Source organism: Acomys russatus, chromosome 11 (genome assembly GCF_903995435.1).
Source record: "Acomys russatus chromosome 11, mAcoRus1.1, whole genome shotgun sequence".
In the NCBI taxonomy this organism is placed as follows: Eukaryota; Metazoa; Chordata; class Mammalia; order Rodentia; family Muridae; genus Acomys; species Acomys russatus.
This window is the reverse complement of record NC_067147.1, coordinates 12254794-12273413: the sequence shown is the minus strand read 5'-3', so window position 1 is coordinate 12273413 and position 18620 is coordinate 12254794. Positions and strand designations below refer to the sequence as shown.

Here is an 18620-nt window from a genome sequence, read left to right as displayed (position 1 = left end):
ATGCTCAACCCATCTAATCGTTGCTAATGTTCTCCTAGAGTGGGACTGGGATGCGTTTAGCATCCTGAGCCTGCGCAGCGCCCTCTAGTGATTATGACAAACACATTTGTGGATGCTTCACGGAGATAGAATAGATTTCCCTTCTTTGGTGTAGAGGAATTAAGCGGTAAACCATGTCCTGTTTATTAGAATCATGTTCACGGCGGAGGGGCGGGGAGGCAGTAGAATTTCTGGCAAGAGGGCGGGCTAGCAGGCAGGTGTGAGTTGACAGCATGCGGGAACACCAATCTGGCTGCAAGGCTGCCTTCCCCAGAGAAAACTGTCTCGGAGAACTACCTAATTTTTTTTTTTTTCCCCAAAATATTCACAGCGTTGAGAGTGCTCGGGGGTGGGGTGGAGGGTAGGGGTGGGAGTTAGAGTTTCCATCAGCCCGGAGCACTGGAGAGCAAGGAGCACCCACTGTCCTGTCCAGAGCTGCGCCGGTGGAGGGAGGGAGCCAGGCTCCGCACCTCCCTACCCCCACATGGTTATTTGTAGCCACTGCAAAGAGAGCAGAGAACAGAAGACTGTGCTGAGGACGAAGAGTGGGCGGGACTAGAGGGGAGGGGCTGGGATGCGGCCCGGCCCACCCTCCCCACCCCTTCCGGCGTACCTGCTCTATAGTCAAGCAAATAGAACCAGTTTTGTTGGTGTCCATGGATAGGAAGAACGCTGTTTTAAGGATAAGGGCGCGGGGGTGGGGGCGGGCGAGTGTTAGCGTTGAGATGATGGTCTAAGTGACCCACTGTCCAAAAAGGAGAAACTAGAAAAGCAGGAAGTTAACTCCTTTTTCGTCAGGAATGAAACGTCACAACACCTACCCCATTAGGAGCCAGGCCTGGTTCTGAGCACTTGCCTAGACTCCTTTACTCTGACTAGAATCCTGGGAAGATGGGAGCGGTATTGACTTGTTATTATTTGGTTTCCATTTATTTATTTATTGTGTCGGGGAGGGCTATGCAGGTGCGCACATGTCACAGCTTGCACCTGTGGAGGTCAGAGGACAACTTGCAGTTAACGGTTCTCTACTTCCACCAGGTGGACCCTGGGGTTTGAACTCAGGTCTTCAGGCTTAGCAGCAAGCACTTGTCTGTCTGTTTTGGTTTTTCGAGACAGGGTTTCTCTCTGTAGCCTTGGCTGTCCTGGACTCGCTTTGTAGACCAGACTGGGCTCTGAACTCACAGAGATCCACCTGCCTCTGTCTCCCGAGTGCTGGGATTAAAGGCGTGCGCCACCACTGCCTGATAGCACTTGTCTGTTTTAACTCAAAGTCTCACTAAGTAGCTAAGGTTGCCCCAAACGTGTGATCCTCCTGTCTCAGCTTCCCAAGTATTATAAATGAGGGCCACCCGATCCATACTCAGGACAATAGTTTTGTTTTTGTTTATTTATTTTACATATGAGTGCTCTATCTGCATGTACACCTGCAGGCCAGTAGAGGGCAGTACAGATGGCTGTGAGCCATCACGTGGTTGCTGGGAATTGCTCAGGACCTCTGGAAGAGCAGCCAGTGCTCCTTAGTAGCTGAGCCATCTCTCCAGCCCAGGACAATAGTTTTATTTATTTATTTATCTGCTTGTTTATTTATTTATACAGAGTCTTTTGGCTGACCCAGACTGACCTCAAACTCACTCTGTAGGTGAGGATCACCTTGAGCTCCTGATCTTTCTGCCTTCATCTTCTGAGTATTGGGGTTAAAGGTGTACATCACTGTCTTTTTAAAATGTATTTCCTGCATGCTAAGCAAGCACTCTACCAACTGAGCTACATCCCCAGCCCCTGGGGCAGAACCGTTACCATTCACATTATATTTTTTTAGAGAAAGGAATTGGGGTACAGACAACAGTCACAGCCCCAGCGAGCTATGGATTTGAACTCGGGTCAGGAGTGTTCTCTGTGTAGGAGTGGGTCTACAGCAGCAGTCCTTGGGGTAAACGGGTGTGGGAGCAAGCCAGCCTTCCTGGCCTAACCTGGAGGGGGCAGGCCCCTCACTCACCAAACATGGCCTTTAGCCTGAGGAAACAGTTGATGAAGTTGTCAAAGTCCACGATCATGTTTTCATCTGCGTACCGGGCAACCACCGCCTCAGTCAGCTTGTTGTTCATCTTAATGCCTAGGAGGCAGATGGGGAGAGAAGGGCAGGACTCGGGCCGCCAGACATGGCCTCCCAGCTCCCTGCCTCTGGAAGTCTGCTCCCTGGCCACCTGCTTTCTCTACTGCCAAGCGCATCTCGTAGGAGTTCAAGGTCCCTGAGCAGTCCTGGTCACACTCTTTGAAGATGTCCTGAAGACCAGACAGATGTCATCGCACCATGTGTGCAGCACGGTGGTTGGAAGAACAGAATATTGTAGTGTGACTGACTTAACACCATCTGCCCAAGACCCTGGGGTCCCACCGCTCTGACTTAACCACCTGAATCACTAATATTTCTGTTTCCTACTGGTTGAGGGTTTAACTCCAAGCATGGCAGGGGGGTTGTTGGTACCCTGCCCAGGGTTTTCTGCGTGCACCCTCAATGAGTAGGGCCAGGCCATAGTGGTTACTAACTAGCTTGACTCTGTGTACGTATATGTCTCTGTGTGTGTATCTGCTCATGTGTGTGCGCGTGTGTGCGCGCGTGTCCAGTTCTAATGGCTTCTATGCTAGTTCCCACACCTTTGGCTACCTCTTTTATGCCCCTTTGCTGTCCTTTTTTTTTTTTTTTTTTTTTTCCTTTTTTTTTTTCCGAGACAGGGTCTCTCTGTGTATCCTTAGCTGTCCTGGACTGGCTTTGTAGACCAGGCTGGCCTCGAACTCACAGCGATCCACCTGCCTCTGCCTCCCAAGTGCTGGGATTAAAGGCGTGCGCCACCACGCCCGGCTTTTTTTTGGTTTTTTGAGACAGGGTTTCTCTGTGTAGCCTTGGCTGTCCTGAACTTGCTTTGTAGACCAGGCTGGCCTTGAACTTACAGTGATCCACCTGCCTCTGCCTCCCGAGTGCTGGGGTTAAAGGTGTGTACCACCATCACCCGGCTTACTGTCCATTTCTTGATCTTTTTCCACAGGATCTGGAACTCCAGAAAGCCCAGCTTGCCAGTACCATCTTTCTGGGGGATGGTTAGTCAAGGGTTACAGTAAAGAGGGCATTCTAGGGAATGAGGAAATAGAAGGCTTCACTGCAGGCTTAGGGCTCCTAAGTGCTAACAACCAGAACTGGGATCTCTAGATACCCACAAATCTAATCCGGATCACAGGGAGGGTACTGAGGCTGGAGGGAGAGATGGCGGCCTCTGAGTCAGGCTTAGAGGCCCCGGGGGAAGATGGGAAAACACTGGTTTGGCTTGCCACAGGGCAGAAAGATACATCCATGAGGTTGACCATGCGGCGACAGACATCCAGGCTAAAGCCCTTGGTCTTAAGGTTCTTGACTGAGAGAGAGGGAAGGGTATAGGCAGAGGAGATGGGTCAACATGCTGTGGGACCAGATGAGGTGGCCTTTATGAGGACAGGCTGTGAGGGTGGGGGGTGGACCACTCACATTTAGATGCCATCTTGTTGAGGAGTCTTTGTAACTCAAACATACCCACTTCCTTGTCCTAGGAGAAGGAGCTGTAGTCACCTGCTGTGCCCTGCCCGTTGGCCCCTCAGCCCCTTAGCCCCTCAGCCCCTTAGCCCCTCGGCCATCTCCCTTCAGCCTCTGCCCCTGGTGCTCTTACCCTATTTGCCACTATCCCAAACAAGTCACCGGAGTCCTGGTCCACATCCTTCTCAGAGATGGTCTCCTGGGGGAAAGGGAAGAGGGAGGGAGCCAGTCTTTTAAAAACAACCCTTCATACTTCCGACCTCTCAAACCCAAGGCTTCCTATTACCTCTTGGAGATGCTCAGCCCAGTTGGCGTCATCCAGCAACCTAGGCATAAGAGGGTGGATGCTTAAGAGTAGTAACTGCGAGCTGGAGGGATGAGTTTCTCAACGGGTGACCTGGGAAAGGTCCTGTCATTGTATATGGAGCAGTAGCCAATAATCTGGGCACTAGTTTTACTCCTATTTCCATTATCAATTTAGACCTCACATTGTCACACATGAGTGTTTCAATGAGTATAGCGGAGGGTCCATGCGGAGGACCACCAGACCCTGACACCTTGCAGCCCTTGGGCATGGAACCTCGACACAGCAAGGTGGGCCCCTCACAAGGTCTCACTGTGTTTCTCCGTGAAGACCCGAAGCAGGAAGTCAGCATCTTTGTAGGGCTCAAAGGTGGAGGGAATAATGATGTATTCCCCTGGGGGCAGCCGAAGGTGGCTGTTCACCTCCCGCGCGTTGGTGAAGATCTCCGAAAAGCCGTGGTCTTGATATTTCATGAAGAACTCTTTCTTCAGATGGATGTCCCGGACATTCTGAAACTGTACGTACCCTGGAGGTGGGTACAGGACCAGCATAGGAGAGCAAGGAGAGTGGACCTGCCGAGGTGAGCCATTTTTTGGGGGGCAGGACTGGTGGTGGGTACACTGGTTCCACTGCTGTGGCCTGGACTCCTCCAGCATGGCCTCCTCCTTCCCTGAACCCCACTATTGGGTAATAAGGGCTGGAATCCCAACTCAGGTTTCCCCAGAACTTTTCTTTAGGTCCCTCCCCTTGCTAATTCACATGTAGCCAGGAGGGGGATGGATGCTTGCCCAGGAATAGGCCTTCTGTACCTCCTTCGGGACCTAAAAAGAAAAGAGGGAAGAGGGTCAGATCCTCATGCGCATTTGAGTACTAATGTGAGCACGAATGTGAGCCTGTGTTGGGGTTCATTAGGGCACTGGGTGGTGGGTGGAGCCTAGGCTATTAGCATCAAGAATTTGTTGGTTTTGGATTTTTTTCTTTCTTTAAAAAAATTTTTTAAATTAATTTATTCTTGTTTTCTTTTTCTTTTGTTTGGTTTTTTGAGACAGGGTTTATTCTGTGTAGCCTTGGCTGTCCTAGACTCGCTTTGTAGACCAGGCTGGCCTCGAACTCAGAGATCCACCTGCCTCTGCCTCCTGAGTGCTGGGATTAAAGGCGTGCGCCACCACACCCGGCCGGTTTTGGATTTCAAAAGTAAAGGTTTGCACAAAGCTTACAAAGGTAGATTTTTATCTCTCCAGGCTGAGGACAGGAGACAGAATCCCAGAGAGGTAGGGGTGATTTGCTGAAAGGGAAAGAGAGCTGGGACAGAACCCAAAGGGTATATTCCTAGAGTGTTGGTCCATGGACCATCACGCCAGTAGGAATAAAATAGTGACTACTGAAAGTGAAGAGGGGGAGCAAATAGACACACATGTATACTGGCTGTTTGTTTACTTGAATTTGCTTTGGAGCTGAGGATGACCTTAAACCTCTGATCCTCTCCCATTCACCTCCCAAAAGTTTGAGATTGCAGTTGGGAAAACTGCCAAATGCCCAGTTTTATGCGGGATTGCTTGTGTATGAGTCACATCACTAGCTCTTGTTTTGTTGATCTTTTGAGGGAGGGGTCATATAGACCAACTAGCTGGTTTCTATGCAGCTGAAGCTGGCCTCGAGCTCCTGGTCCTTCTGGCCTCTGCAGGCGCCTTCATTCGTGTTCGCACACTCACACACAGACACATAATTAAAACAAAAAATTACCACCAGGCATGGTGGCGCACGCCTTTAATCCCAGCACTCAGGAGGCAGAGGCAGGCGGATCTCTGTGAGTTCGAGGCCAGCCTCGTCTACAAAGTGAGTCCAGGACAGCCAAGGCTACACAGAGAAACCCTGTCTCAAAAAACTAAAAGTAAAATAATAATTAAAAAAAATTTTTTTTGATTTACATGTGAGGTGGTGCACACCTTTGATCCCCACACATGAGAGGTAGAGGGAGGAAAATCTCTGTGAGTTTGAGGCCAGTCTGGTCTATAGTGAATTCCAGGCTATCTAGTGCTACATAGAGAGAACCTGTCTCAAAAATATTGAATAAAATAAAATTAAAAAGGAGTATTTTCAGCCGGGTGTGGTGGTGCATGCCTGTAATCCCAGCATTCAGGAAGCAGAGGCAGGTGGATCTCTGTGAGTTCGAGGCCCGCCTGGTCTACAAAGCGAGTCCAGGACAGCGAAACTCTGTTTCAAAAAAACAAATCAAAACAAAAAGGAGCATTTTTTTAAAGATTTATTTATTTATCTATTTATCTATCTATTTATTTATTTATTATGTATATATACAGTGTTCTGCCTGCCCAGCAGAACAAATAGATGGTTGTGAGCCACCATGTGGTTGCTGGGAATTGAACTCAGGACCTTTGGAGGAGCAGCCAGTGCTCTTAACCTCTGAGCTATCTCTCCAGCACCCAGCATTTTCTTTTTTAAAAAAGATTTATTTGTTATTATTTATACAGTGGTCTACATGTATACCTTCAGGCCAGAAGAGGGCATCAGGTTATATTATAGTTGATTGCCAGCCACCATGAGGTTTCTGGGAATTGAACTCAAGACCTTTGGTCAGTGCTCTTAACCTCTGAGCCATCTCTCCAGCCCAAAAAGGAACATTTTCACTGGGCAGTGGTGGCATATACCTTTAATCCCAGTACTTGGGAGGCAGAGGAAGGCAACTTTCTGAGTCTAAGACCAGCCTGGTCTACAAAGTGAGTCCAGGACAGCTAGGGCGACACAGAGAAACCCTGTCTTGAAAAACAAAGCAAAACAAACAAGCTAGAAGTGCTAGTGCATATCTGCAATGCTATGGGGACAACAAAGACACCAGCTGCTCACCAGCCAGCCTGAAGGAGCCTGTGCAGCACCAGGAACAAAGAGAGACCATGACCCAACAAGGTACCTAGTGAGAACTAACTTACATGCAGAGATGAAAGGGGGAGAGGAGGGCTGGAGAGATGGCTCAGAGGTTAAGAGCACTGCTCTTCCAGAGGTCCTGAGTTCAATTCCCAGCAACCACATGGTGACTCACAACCATCTATAGTGTGATCTGATGCCCTCTTCTGGCCTGCAGGTGTACGTGCAGATACAACACTGTATACATAATATATAAATAAATCAAAAAAAAAAGTTTGAGAAGGAGAGTGGGCTTAAATGCCATGTGCATGCTTATAATCCCGACATTTGGCAGAAGCAGGAGGATCAGGAGTTCAAGGCCAACCTTGGCAAGGTAGCAAGGCCAAGGCCAGCCTAGGCTACAGGAGGCCCTGTCTCAGAAAAGCAACCTGGAGCCCTGGCTTTTCTCACCATGCTCTTTAGTATGTCATGACCCAGCAGGAAGGCCCCCATCAGACACCAGGCAGATGCCATCACCGTGTTCTCGGAGTGTCAGAACAGTTGGTTAGATGGGCCTCTTTGCTTTATAAATAAGCCTGCCTGTGGCGGTCAGTTATAGCAACAGGAACAGTAGGGCTGTGGGACCACTTGCAGAGGGCATCCATTAACCCCCCCCCCTTTTTTTTTTAGGAAGCTTGATTTTTATTACTTAAAAAGCTCCATATTTGGGCCAGGCATGGTGGTGCACACTTTTCTTTTTTTTTCTTTTTTCGAGACAGGGTTTCTCTGTGTAGCCTTAGCTATCCTGGACCTGCTTTGTGGCATATACTTTTAATCCCAGCACTTGGAGGCAGAGGCAGGCGGATTGCTGTGAGTTTGAGGCCAGCCTGGTCTACAAAGCAAGTCCAGGACAGCCAAGGCTACACAGAGAAACCCTGCCTCGAAAAACAAAAACAAAACAAAAAACCAAAAACCAAAAAACCACAACCAACCAAACAAAAGAAAAGCTCCATATTTGCCAGACAGTGGTGGCACACACCTTAAATCCTAGCACTCTGGAGGCAGAGACAGGCAGATCTCTTGGTTTGAGGCCAGCCTGGTCTACAGAGTGAGTTCCAGGTTAGCCAGGCCTACACAGTGAGACCTTGTCTCAAAAGACCAAAAAACAAATTTTTAAAAGTGCTCCATATTTGTTTAGCTTTCTGCCTCTGTGCTGTGCCTTCAATGCTTTCATGGCACTTTCTTGCTCCTCAATAAATAATAAGAATGACAGAGAAAAACAGTCCGTGCTTTTCTCTGCCTGTTCCATGTTCACATACACCATATACACTTACAGGTAATGGCTATGGACTGTGTGTGTGTGTGTGTGTGTGTGTGTGTGTGTGTGTGTGTGCGCGCGCGCGCGCACATGTGTGTGTGTGTGTAGTATAAGTGAGGTGTAGTGGTTCGTGTCTATAATTCCTTCAGAGGTTGAGGCAGGGGGATCAGTTTAAGGATAGTTGGATAGGCTTCCAAGGTCAGGACTTTATTCTTTTTCAATTTATTTATTTGATCTATGTCAGTATGTTGCCTGCATGTTTTTTTTTTTTTAAAGATTCATTTATTTATTATTATGTATACAGTGCTCTGCCTGCCAGTACATCTGCAGGCCAAAAGAGGGCATCAGATCACATTATGGATAGTTGTGAGCCACCATGTGGTTGCTGGGAATTGAACTCAGGACCTCTGGAAGAGCAGCCAGTGCTCTTAACCTCTGAGCCATCTCTCCAGCCCTGCCTGCATGTTTGTTTGTGTGTTCCTAAGGTTATGAGCCACTCTGTGGGTGCTGGGAACTAAACTCAGGTCCTCTGGAAGAGCAGCAACCAGCCCTCTATACATTGAAGTTTTTGTTTGTTTGTTTTGTTTTGACATTTATCTTGTGAATGTGTGCTCACAGTGACTTGCATGTGGAGGTCAGAGGACAGCCTGAGGGAACAGGCTCTCTCCTTCCACCTCCTAGGGCTGGGGGGTTGAGGTCAGGTGGTCAGGCTAGGAGCCAAGTGCCTTTACTCACTGGCCCCAAATCTTGGACTTCTTGGATTGAGAAGAGTGTATTAACTGGATAGCCCGACTCACTGCATGAGAAAAGCAGTGCTTGAGCCCACTCCCTTTTTTTTCTCTCCTTGGGATGGTGCCTGGGGTGTCGCACATGCTGAGCCAGCACAGGACTGTTCACTCCTGAGTCCCTGGAGCCTAGCGAGGGACTCGGGTTGCGGCAGGTCATTATGCCATATTCCATACTTGGTGACTGTGTAAATGGATGACTAAATGGGCGTGTCTGGGATCTTGCAAACTCTCACTGGTCTTGGGAAACACAGACTAGGGACCCCTTATGGCTCACCAAAGTGAGCAGCTTTGGTGAAGTGCCTGAGGCCACAGTTGGGTGGGGGTGTTGCTGAGTTTTCTAGTGCTCAGAAATCGGGACACGGTTGGTCAGTCTCTGCCTCTGCCCTTTCAGTGTGTGAGCCTTTGTGGTCACCTCATCTCCCCCTGTATTGTCTTCTTCCTGTTCCCTAAGGCCAGCAATAACTGATGAACTGGGTCTTTGGGGTGATGCCTGCCACAAAGAAAATGCTGGCTGGGGTGGTAGGTTAAAAAAAAATAAATTGGTGGAGAGAACAGAGGCAGGGGCTGGAGTGATGACTAGGTGGTTCAGGGCACTGGCTGCTTTTGCAGAGGATCTGGGTTTTATCCCTCGCACCCACACGCTGGCTCACAACCATCTCTGACTCCAGTTTCAACGGGATCTGACTTTTTTTTTTTTTCCGAGACAGGGTTTCACTGTGTAACAGCACTGGCTGTCCTGGACTCACTTTATAGACCAGGCTGGCCTCGAACTCACAACAATCCACCTACCTCTGCCTCCCAAGTGCTGGGATTAAAGATGTGTGCTACCACGCCCGGCTCTGACACTATTTTTTGATCTCTGTGATATCATATCAGGCATACATGTGGTACACAGGCATACACACAGGTAAAACATCCGTGTGTGTGTGTGTGTGTGTGTGTGTGTGTGTGAGAGAGAGAGAGAGAGAGAGAAACCTTTGGGACTGACTCATTCACACAGGGCTCTTAAGGGTCTTAAGGGGTTTGGCTGGGGATGCAGAGGCAGGTGGATCTGGCTTTGGAGTTACCTTGTTCTACACGGCAAAAGGAGGAGAAGGAAGGAGACGAAGAAGAGGAGGAGGAGGAGGAGGAGGAGAGACCAGAGGGGAAGCAGAGGTGGCTGGGGACCCTGGAGGCACACCGAGAAGATGACAAAGCCGATGGTGAGCAGCTGGGCTCCCTCAGGCCGAGCATGTCTCCAGTTCTTCTGCATCAGGGCCACCAGGCAGGTGCAGACCATGTCGTCTTTCTCAGAGTCATTCTCTGGGTCGTCCTCCTCTGGGAGAGAGATCTTAAACTGGGGGTTGCTCCAGAACGTGTCTGTGGGAGATGCAGGTCAACATGGTCAGGGGCGGGGGCAGGGCCATCTGTGGGGGCAGGGCCGTCTGTCCTTGACTGTGGTGAGCTGCTGACCTTTTGCACTGAGGTTCCAGCCACGTCTGCCTCATTTCCTGAGGGCTGTGGCATCTGACCGACTCTGCCCTCGTCCACCCTGACTCTGTGACCTCCTACCTAGCCCACCTGAGCCTAGTTTCCTGGTTGCCCTCACACACCGGGGTTGTTTCTGCAGCCCCCTGCAGTGCTCCCTTTCCGCCAGCTGCCCTCATAGACCGTTGTGTGCCAGCAGCTATTGTGTTCCAAGGGGATGAGTGCATCTGGGGTGAGATTGCAGATCTCCAGGAGTGTAAAGTTGCTCATAAAGTCATCATAGGACATCCTGGGGGGAGTGCAGAGAGCAGTGTTGGAACACTCCACAGCTAGACGCTGTGTCTGTGAAGAGGCCCCAGGACCGTCCCATCCAAGGCATAGAGGAGAAGATGTTAGGGGAGATAAGGATGAGGGGCGGAGTCTGAGGCTCCCCCAAGCCACACTGACCAGAACTCCCCATTTTCCTTCTTTTGCTGTAGCTGTAACTGGATGTCCGGGCTCACCTCTTCCCACTCCTTGGCTCTGCAGAGGAAACACAGTGGAAGGGAAGGACAGTCATAGTTTCTTCCTAAGAGATTTCCTGAGGCCACTTCCAGAGGGTGTTTTGTTTTGTTTTTTTCTTTGAGACAGGGTTTCTCTGTGTAGCTAGGGCTGTCCTAGACTCACTTTGTAGACAGGTTAGTCTTAAACTCACAGAGATCTGCCTGCCTCTGATTCCTGAGTGCTGGGATTACAGGTATGTGCCACCACGCCCAGCTTTTTTGTTTGTTTTGGATTTTTTTTTTTTTTTTTTGGTTTGGTTTTTTTGAGACAGGGTTTCTCCGTGTAGCCCTGGCTGTCCTGGAACTCACTCTGTAGACCAGGCTGGCCTTGAACTCAGAGATCTGCTAGCCTCAGCCTCCCAAGTGCTGGGATTAAAGGTGTGCGCCACCACTGCTCAGCCAGAGTTCTTGTTAAACCTAGCGGCACTGGAGACAAGGCACAGTTGGCCCTACTGTGACGTTGGCTTCCACATGGGCCCTGCTGTGTGTCCTGTTCCCCTCCCTTGGGTCAGGGCACCTACGTGTCACTCCAGGCTCCATTCCACTCGATCCGGCCCCAGGGATTCTGGATCCGAATGAGAGTTTCCACTTTGCCTCTGTAGCGGACCTGGGGGAGAGGCGTGAAAGGTCAGGAAATGGGCAGGTGGGAGCTCTCTCATACCTGTGGTTCCCAAGGCACAGCATTTGCCCACACTCACATCCTCCAGGCCAGTTACTGCGTAAGCATGTCCTCTCACCAGCTTATTTTGGGTCATTGTTTGAAAGTCACTATTACTTGTGACCTGCAGAAAAGGAAGTGATTTGAGATTTTGCCTGGAAATCCTAAGAAAGCCATTGTTTCATGTGATTCATAATACAGATTATATATATTATATATACATGGGGGTGTCTAATATGGTATTCTAATTCCCTAGGTAGGCGACACTATCCCTCAGCCTCTGGGGGGATTGTACACATGAACCACTACACCTTGATTAACACACACACACACACACACACACACACACACACACACACACACACCATAGCAGCTACCTGTATGTGTGTGGTGCATATGAACACAATGGATGGCCAGAGAAAGGCATTGAGCATTTTCCTCTATTGCTCTCATTATTTTTTACATAAATATTCTTCTTTTATGTGTATGAGTGTTTCGGTTGCACGTTTGTACTACATGTGTGCCTGGTTCCTAGAAGGCCAGAAGAAGGTGTTGAATACCCTGCAATTGCAGTTCCAGGCGTTTGGGAGCTACCATGTAGGTGCTGGGCACTGAAGCCAGGTCCTTGGCAGGAGCAGCCGGTACTCGTCACTGCTGAGCCACCTCTCCAGCTTCCCCTATACTTGGTGACACACTATCTCACTGAGCCTGAAGCTTATGGCTTTGGAATAGGCCTGCCGGCCAGCAAGTTCCAAAAATCCTGTCTTTACCCTTGGCACTGAGGCTTTGGGACACACACGACAATGCCTGGCTTTTTCACGTGGCTGCAGGGGACTTCAACTCAGGTCTTAGATAGAGAGCAAACACTCCTAACCACTGAGCCATCTCCCCAGCTCCCCTGTCCTAATACAGATTACCTCTGTACTACAAATTGAGTGTCTTGGGGTAAGCCTAAAATCCCAGCACTTGGGAGGTAATGGCAGGCAAGTTTCAGTGAGTTTGAGGCCAGCCTGGTCTACATAGTGAGTTCTAGGACAGACAGGGCTACACAGAGAAACATTGTCTCAAAACCAAACAAAACAAAACAAATCCCGCCCCCCAAATCAAAAACCAAAACCAACCCTGCATCCCTCTCCCACCCCAACCCTGTTGCCTGGGCCAGGCCTGGTAGCACACACCTTTAGTCCTAGCACTTGGGAGGCAGAGGCAGGCTGATGTCTGTGAGTTCGAGCCCAGTCTGGTCTACAAAATGAGTCCAGGACAGCCAAAGCTACACAGAGACACAGAGAAACCCTGTCTGGAGAAAAAAAAAAAGCAGGCGGGGGGGTAGGGGGGGACTGGAGAGATGGCTCAGAGGTTAAGAGTTCAACTACATGGTGGCGCACCGCCATCTATAATGAGATCTGGTGCCCTCTCCTGGCCTGCAGGTGTATATGCAGGGAGAACACTGTATACATAATAAATAAATAAAATCTTTTTTTTTTAATTATTTTTTTTTATTAATTTATTCTTGTTACATCTCAATGTTTATCCCATCCCTTGTATCCTCCCATTCCTCCCCCCCCATAAATAAAATCTTAAAAAACAAACAAACAAACCAAAAAACCCCAAAACAACAAAACATCTAAATGACCTAACAGGGGACAAAGCAAAACAAAACCCTATAGAACAAATCCAGAGCCAGGATGTCGATTTTGACGCAGCCTGTACATCCGTACATAACCTAAAAAGCTATTTTTGCACATGAGTGTTTTTGCCAACATACATGTCTGTGCGCTATGTGTGTGCAGTGCTTATGGAGGCCAGAAGAGGGCTTCAGATCCTTTGGAACTGGAGTTATAGATGGCTGCTCGCTGCCATGTGGGTGCTGGGAATTGAACAGTGCTTTTAACCACTGAGCCACCTCTCTAGTCCCTTCTTTTTAGCTTTGTCACTGGTCATTTGTGATTGGTTGTACAATTTTATCACATTATGTAGTTTCCTGGATCCATCACCGAAGTCAAGATGTGGTAATGCTCTTTCCTGCAAGCAACTCTCAGGCTCACCTCACTCCTCTCCATCGCTAACCTGTTGTCCAGGACAGTGCTGCCAAGAGGGTCATAAAGAGGCAGATGGCAACCTTTTAGGGCTGTTGTTGTTTGTGTTCTGTGGTGTATAACAATCAGTTTGCAAGGTGCTCTACAATCGCCATACTTGCACTTTGGTCCTGAAGAGACCACGCCACAGGTAAGGACACTGGCTGCATAACAATGAGGACAAGAGTTTGAGTCCTAGCACCCATATAACAAGCCAGGCATCCTGCAAAGGTTTGTAACTCCAGCTCCCGGCAATCTGACACCTTCTGCTCCTCCCGCCCCGCCCACCACACCCACATATACACACACCCACACAAACACAGACACGTGCACATATAAATAAAAAATAAATCTTTTAGCTGTACGGTGCTGGAGAGATGGCTCAGCAGTTAAGGGCACTGGCTGCATTTCCAGGAGACTCTGGTTCGGTTCCAGCATCCACATTAGGTAGCTCACAACCATCTCTACCTCCAGACCCAAGGGTTCTGGTGCCCCCTTCTGGCCTCTGTGAGCACTGCATACACCTGCCTAGACACATATGCAGGCAAGACACTCATACACATTTTTAAAAATTAAATAAGATTGGGCTTGGTGGCACACATCTTTAATTCCAAAAGCTTGGGAGGCAGAGGTAGGTGGATTTCTGTAAGTTTGAGGTCATCTTGGTCTACACAAGTCCTAGGCTAACCAGAATTACAAAGTGAGACCCTATAAATGATTGGTAGATAGAGATAGATAGATAGATAGATAGATAGATAGATAGATAGATAGATAGATAGGGGAATTTTTGTTGTTGCTGTTGTTTTGGCTTTTTGTTTTTTAAGATTTATTTATTTATTTTATGCATGAGTGCTCTATCTGCACATACACCTGCAGGCCAGAAGAGGGCATCAGATCATATGGTTGTGAACCACCGTGTGGTTGCTGGGAAATTGAACTCAGAATTTCTGGAAGAGCAGATAGTGCTCTTAATCTCTGAGCCATCTCTCCAGTCCCTAGATGAATATTTTTTTAAATGGTATTTGAACTGACTTAGTGGCTAAGAGCACCAGCTGCTCTTGCAGAGGACCAGGGTTTGATTCCCAGAACTCACAGCCATCTGCAACTCCAATTCCAGGAGATCTGATGCCTCTTCTAATCTCTGTGGGCTCTGCAAGCACATGGTGTACAAGCACATAAAAGTAAATAAATGTTACAAAACAAACACCTCTGTACTGGTGGCTCACATCTATAATGGGATCTGGTGCCCTCTTCTGGCAATACACCATATATGCATACAGAACACTCATACATAAATAAAAATTTAAAAAACCAAAAACCCTCTGTATCTAGAGCCAGGTGCCTTGGTACACACCTTTAATCCCAGCACTCGGGAGGCAGAGGCAGGCGGATCTCTATAAATTCGAGGCCAGCCTGGTCTACAAAGAGAGTCCAGGACAGCCAAGACTACACAGAGAAACCCTGGCTCGAAAAAACCAAAAAACAAAAAACAAACAAACAAACAACAACAACAAAAAACCCTCTGTAGCTGAAGATGGCCAGCCCCTGACCACCTGCTTCTAACTCTCAAACAGCTGCTATTCCAGGTGTGCCAACTGCCCAGCTGCAGTACCATTTCAGATTGGGTTACTTGCTTTTTTTTTTTTTTTTTTTTTTTTAATCAAACAGAACCCCCTAATACTGAAATGGGAATGGTGAGTTCCATAAACAGTAACCGGCTCAAGGCCAAGGGCATGGGCCAACACCAAAATGCCTACAACTACAAAAATCAGGACTTCGAGGAGCTCCGCACAGCATGCCTGAGGAAGGGGGAGCTGTTTGAAGACCCCACTTTCCCTGCTGTGCCCAAGTCTATAGGCTTCAAGGATCTGGGCCCCAGCTCCAAACAGGTGCAGAACATCTCCTGGCAGCGGCCCAAGGTGGGTACTGGGAAAGGGGGAGGGTACTGGCACTAGGTCCCGAAGCCACAAGAGCCAAGGAGAGTTCTGGATGCGCTTCTGCCAAACCTCCTGGCTTAATCCATCCTAGGCTTGCCCCCAAGCCTGAATACCACACCCAAGCTATGCTCAAATGGCTCAGCATCGCCCCCTACTGCTCACACAGAACCTAGAGGCGGAGGGGGTGGGGAAGGGGCCCTTCATCCTTGACATTCTTATTTCTTCACCACAGGACATCACAACTAACCCCCAATTCATTACGAGTGAGTTATCTCCCACAGACATCTGCCAAGGGCTCCTCGGTGAGTGGGGAACAGGCCTCCATGGGGGGATGTGGGAAGAAAAAGGGTTGGGATGGGAACAGGGGACCAGAGGATGCCTCTCAAGCCTGGAAGACTGGGGTTCCCCAGGCTCAAGCGACCTACTTCTGTGTCCCTATTCCTCCCCTTCCAAGAGATTACAAGCAATAGAAGTGTGACGTGTGTCCACGCTGTCCCTCCTGTCCCTGCGGCACTCTGGTTTGGGAGTAAGATAAGGTGATATAACGGTGATTTGTTGGTGCATAATGTACTACCCAAGGCTTAATACTCAGAAGGAGCTGGAGAACAGCCCAGCACTTCAGAGCACTTACTACAAAATGACAAAGACCAGAGTTTGGATCCCAGCACCCAAGTTACAAGACCATTCATTACCCAAACTGCCTGTAGCTCCAGCTCCAAGGAATCCTGCGCCCCCTGCTGGTCTCCATATGCACAAGAATGCCTACACACACACATAGGCCACCCGTGCACATGAGTGCCCCACCACCACATTTGTGCGCGCATGAGCACACACACACATACATAGATAAAACAAGTCTTTTGTTTTGTTTTTTCTCCATGAGGATTTCTCTCATAGAGATCCACCTGCCTCTGCCTCCCCAAGTGCTGGATTACAAGCTTGTGCCACTGCGCACAGATGATAAACTAAATCTTAGAGGAAAAAAAAAAAGGTGGGGCTGGAGAGATGGCTCAGAGGTTAAGAACACTGACTGCTCTTCCAGAGATCCTAAGTTCAATTCCCAGCAACCACGTGGTGGCTCACAACCATCTATAATGTGATCTGATGCCCTCTTCTGACCTGCAGGTGTACATGCAGATAAGGCACTCTTCTATATTAAATAAATAAATAAATCTTTTTTAAAAAGTTGGTGCATGCCTTTAATCTCAGCACTCAGGAGGCAGAGGCAGGTGGATCACTGTGATTTTGAGGCCAGACGTGGTCTACAAAGGGAATCTAGGACAGCCAAAAGCTACACAGAGAAACCCTGTCTTAAAAAAACAGAACAGAACAAAACAAAACAAATAGCCGGGCGTAGTGGCACATGCCTATGATCCCAGCACTCAGGAGGCAGAGGCAGGTGGATCTCTGTGAGTTCGAGGCCAGCCTGGTCTACAAAGCGAGTCTAGGACAGCCAAGGCTACACAGAGAAACACTGTCTCAAAAAACCAAAAATAAAAAAATAAAAAACAAACAAACAAAAAAAGTGTCCAGACTGGAGAGATAGCTCAGGTTAAGAGCACTGGCTGCTCTTCTAAAGATCCTGAGTTCAATTCCCAGCAAACACACGGTGGCTCACAACCATCTATAATGAGATCTGGTGCTCTCTTCTGGTGTTCAGGCACACATGCAGGCAAAACACTAAATATTTAATAAATCTTAAAAACAAAAAAAAGGATTAAACTGGCATGGGGGCCTATCTACAATTTCAGTGCTAGGGAAAAGGGGGCAGAAAGGGTCAGGAGTTCAAGGCCAACCTGGGGCCACATGAGACTGTCTCAAACCCACCAAGCAAGAGAGTCTCACCTCCCAGGCTCCCTTGGGGGAAGAACAGAAGGTCACATAGTGAGTTCCAGGGCTGGCTCAGAGTGTCCCATGTAGTGCTGCTGAGGTCAGCTGTGCTGTGAGACCTTGGTCCTCTGAAGCCTAGGTGCTAAGCTCCACTTTTGAGACAATGTTGTCATGTGGCCTGAGATCTCGGTGCCTGCTTGGCTGTTGGCAGGAGGCCAGCCCCTTGCCAGAGGCTGCTTCAGTGCTTCAGTGTCCACACAGCATGGTAGCTCTGAGTCCCTCTGAGTAACCCAAGGGCTTTTCCTTTATTTATTTTGTTTGTTTGTTTTTATTTATTTGTTGAGACAAAGTATAACTATGTAGCTTTAGCTGGCCTCAGACTCACTATATTAGACCAGCCTGGGCTTTGAACTCACAGAGATCCACCTGCCTCTGCCTCTCAAGTGCTAGTATTAAAGGTGTGCACCACCACACTTGGGTTCATTTATCTATCTATCTATCATCTATCTATCATCTATCCATCCATCTACCTATCCATCTATCCATATCTATCTATCTATCTATCTGTCTATCTATCTTAGGATGAAGTCCAGGACCTTCAGCTAGCTTGGCAAGCATTTTATTGCTGGTGTATCCCTGGCCCAACTGACCTCAGGGTCTCTCTCTCTCTCTCTCTCTCTCTCTCTTACACACACACACACACACACACACACACACACACACACACACAGTAATTTCCACCGTGTTTTGTTAGAAACAAGCTCTGAATATGGCCCATACTCAAGAGACAAAGGATTATGGGGCTGGGGTGCAGATCAGTTGGCAAAGTACATGCATGAAGCCCTTAGCATCACATAAAACTGAGCATGGTGGGATGTGCTATAATCCCTGGATCTACAAGAGGTGAGAGGCTTACTCATGGTCCACATAGTGAGTTCCAGGCTAGTCAGGAACCTAAAGCCCTTGCGGGGTGGGTTGTGTGTGTGTGTGTGTGTGTGTGTGTGTGTGTGTGTGTATGTGAAAGAGAGTTTAAGGTCATCTTCGATATACAATGAGTTCAAGGCTAACCTGGGATATAGAAAATCCTGTCTTTAAAATAAAAAATAAAAAAAAGACAATTGGGTGCAGTGGTGCACGCCTGTAATCCCAGCACTGGGGGAGGCAAAGGTAGGTGGGTCTCTGTAAGTTCAAGACAAGCCTGGTCTACAAAGTGAGTCCAGGAACTGCCACAGGCTCTACAG

At 48.5% G+C, this 18620-nt stretch overlaps 1 protein-coding gene across 1 annotated transcript; it reads right to left on the bottom strand.

The window, feature by feature from the left end:
• Positions 1-513: 513 nt before the first annotated feature.
• Positions 514-13597, bottom strand: Capn11 (calpain 11). The gene is made up of 17 exons (XM_051152671.1): positions 13506-13597; positions 11578-11701; positions 11401-11486; positions 10785-10859; positions 10463-10626; positions 10051-10229; positions 4715-4726; positions 4209-4420; positions 3888-3927; positions 3735-3800; positions 3557-3614; positions 3382-3446; positions 3057-3125; positions 2244-2322; positions 2036-2152; positions 653-711; positions 514-540 (listed from the first exon to the last, which is right to left on the bottom strand). The coding sequence occupies exons 1-17, from the start codon at positions 13595-13597 to the stop codon at positions 514-516; spliced, it is 1524 nt and encodes a 507-aa protein (XP_051008628.1).
• Positions 13598-18620: the final 5023 nt, after the last annotated feature.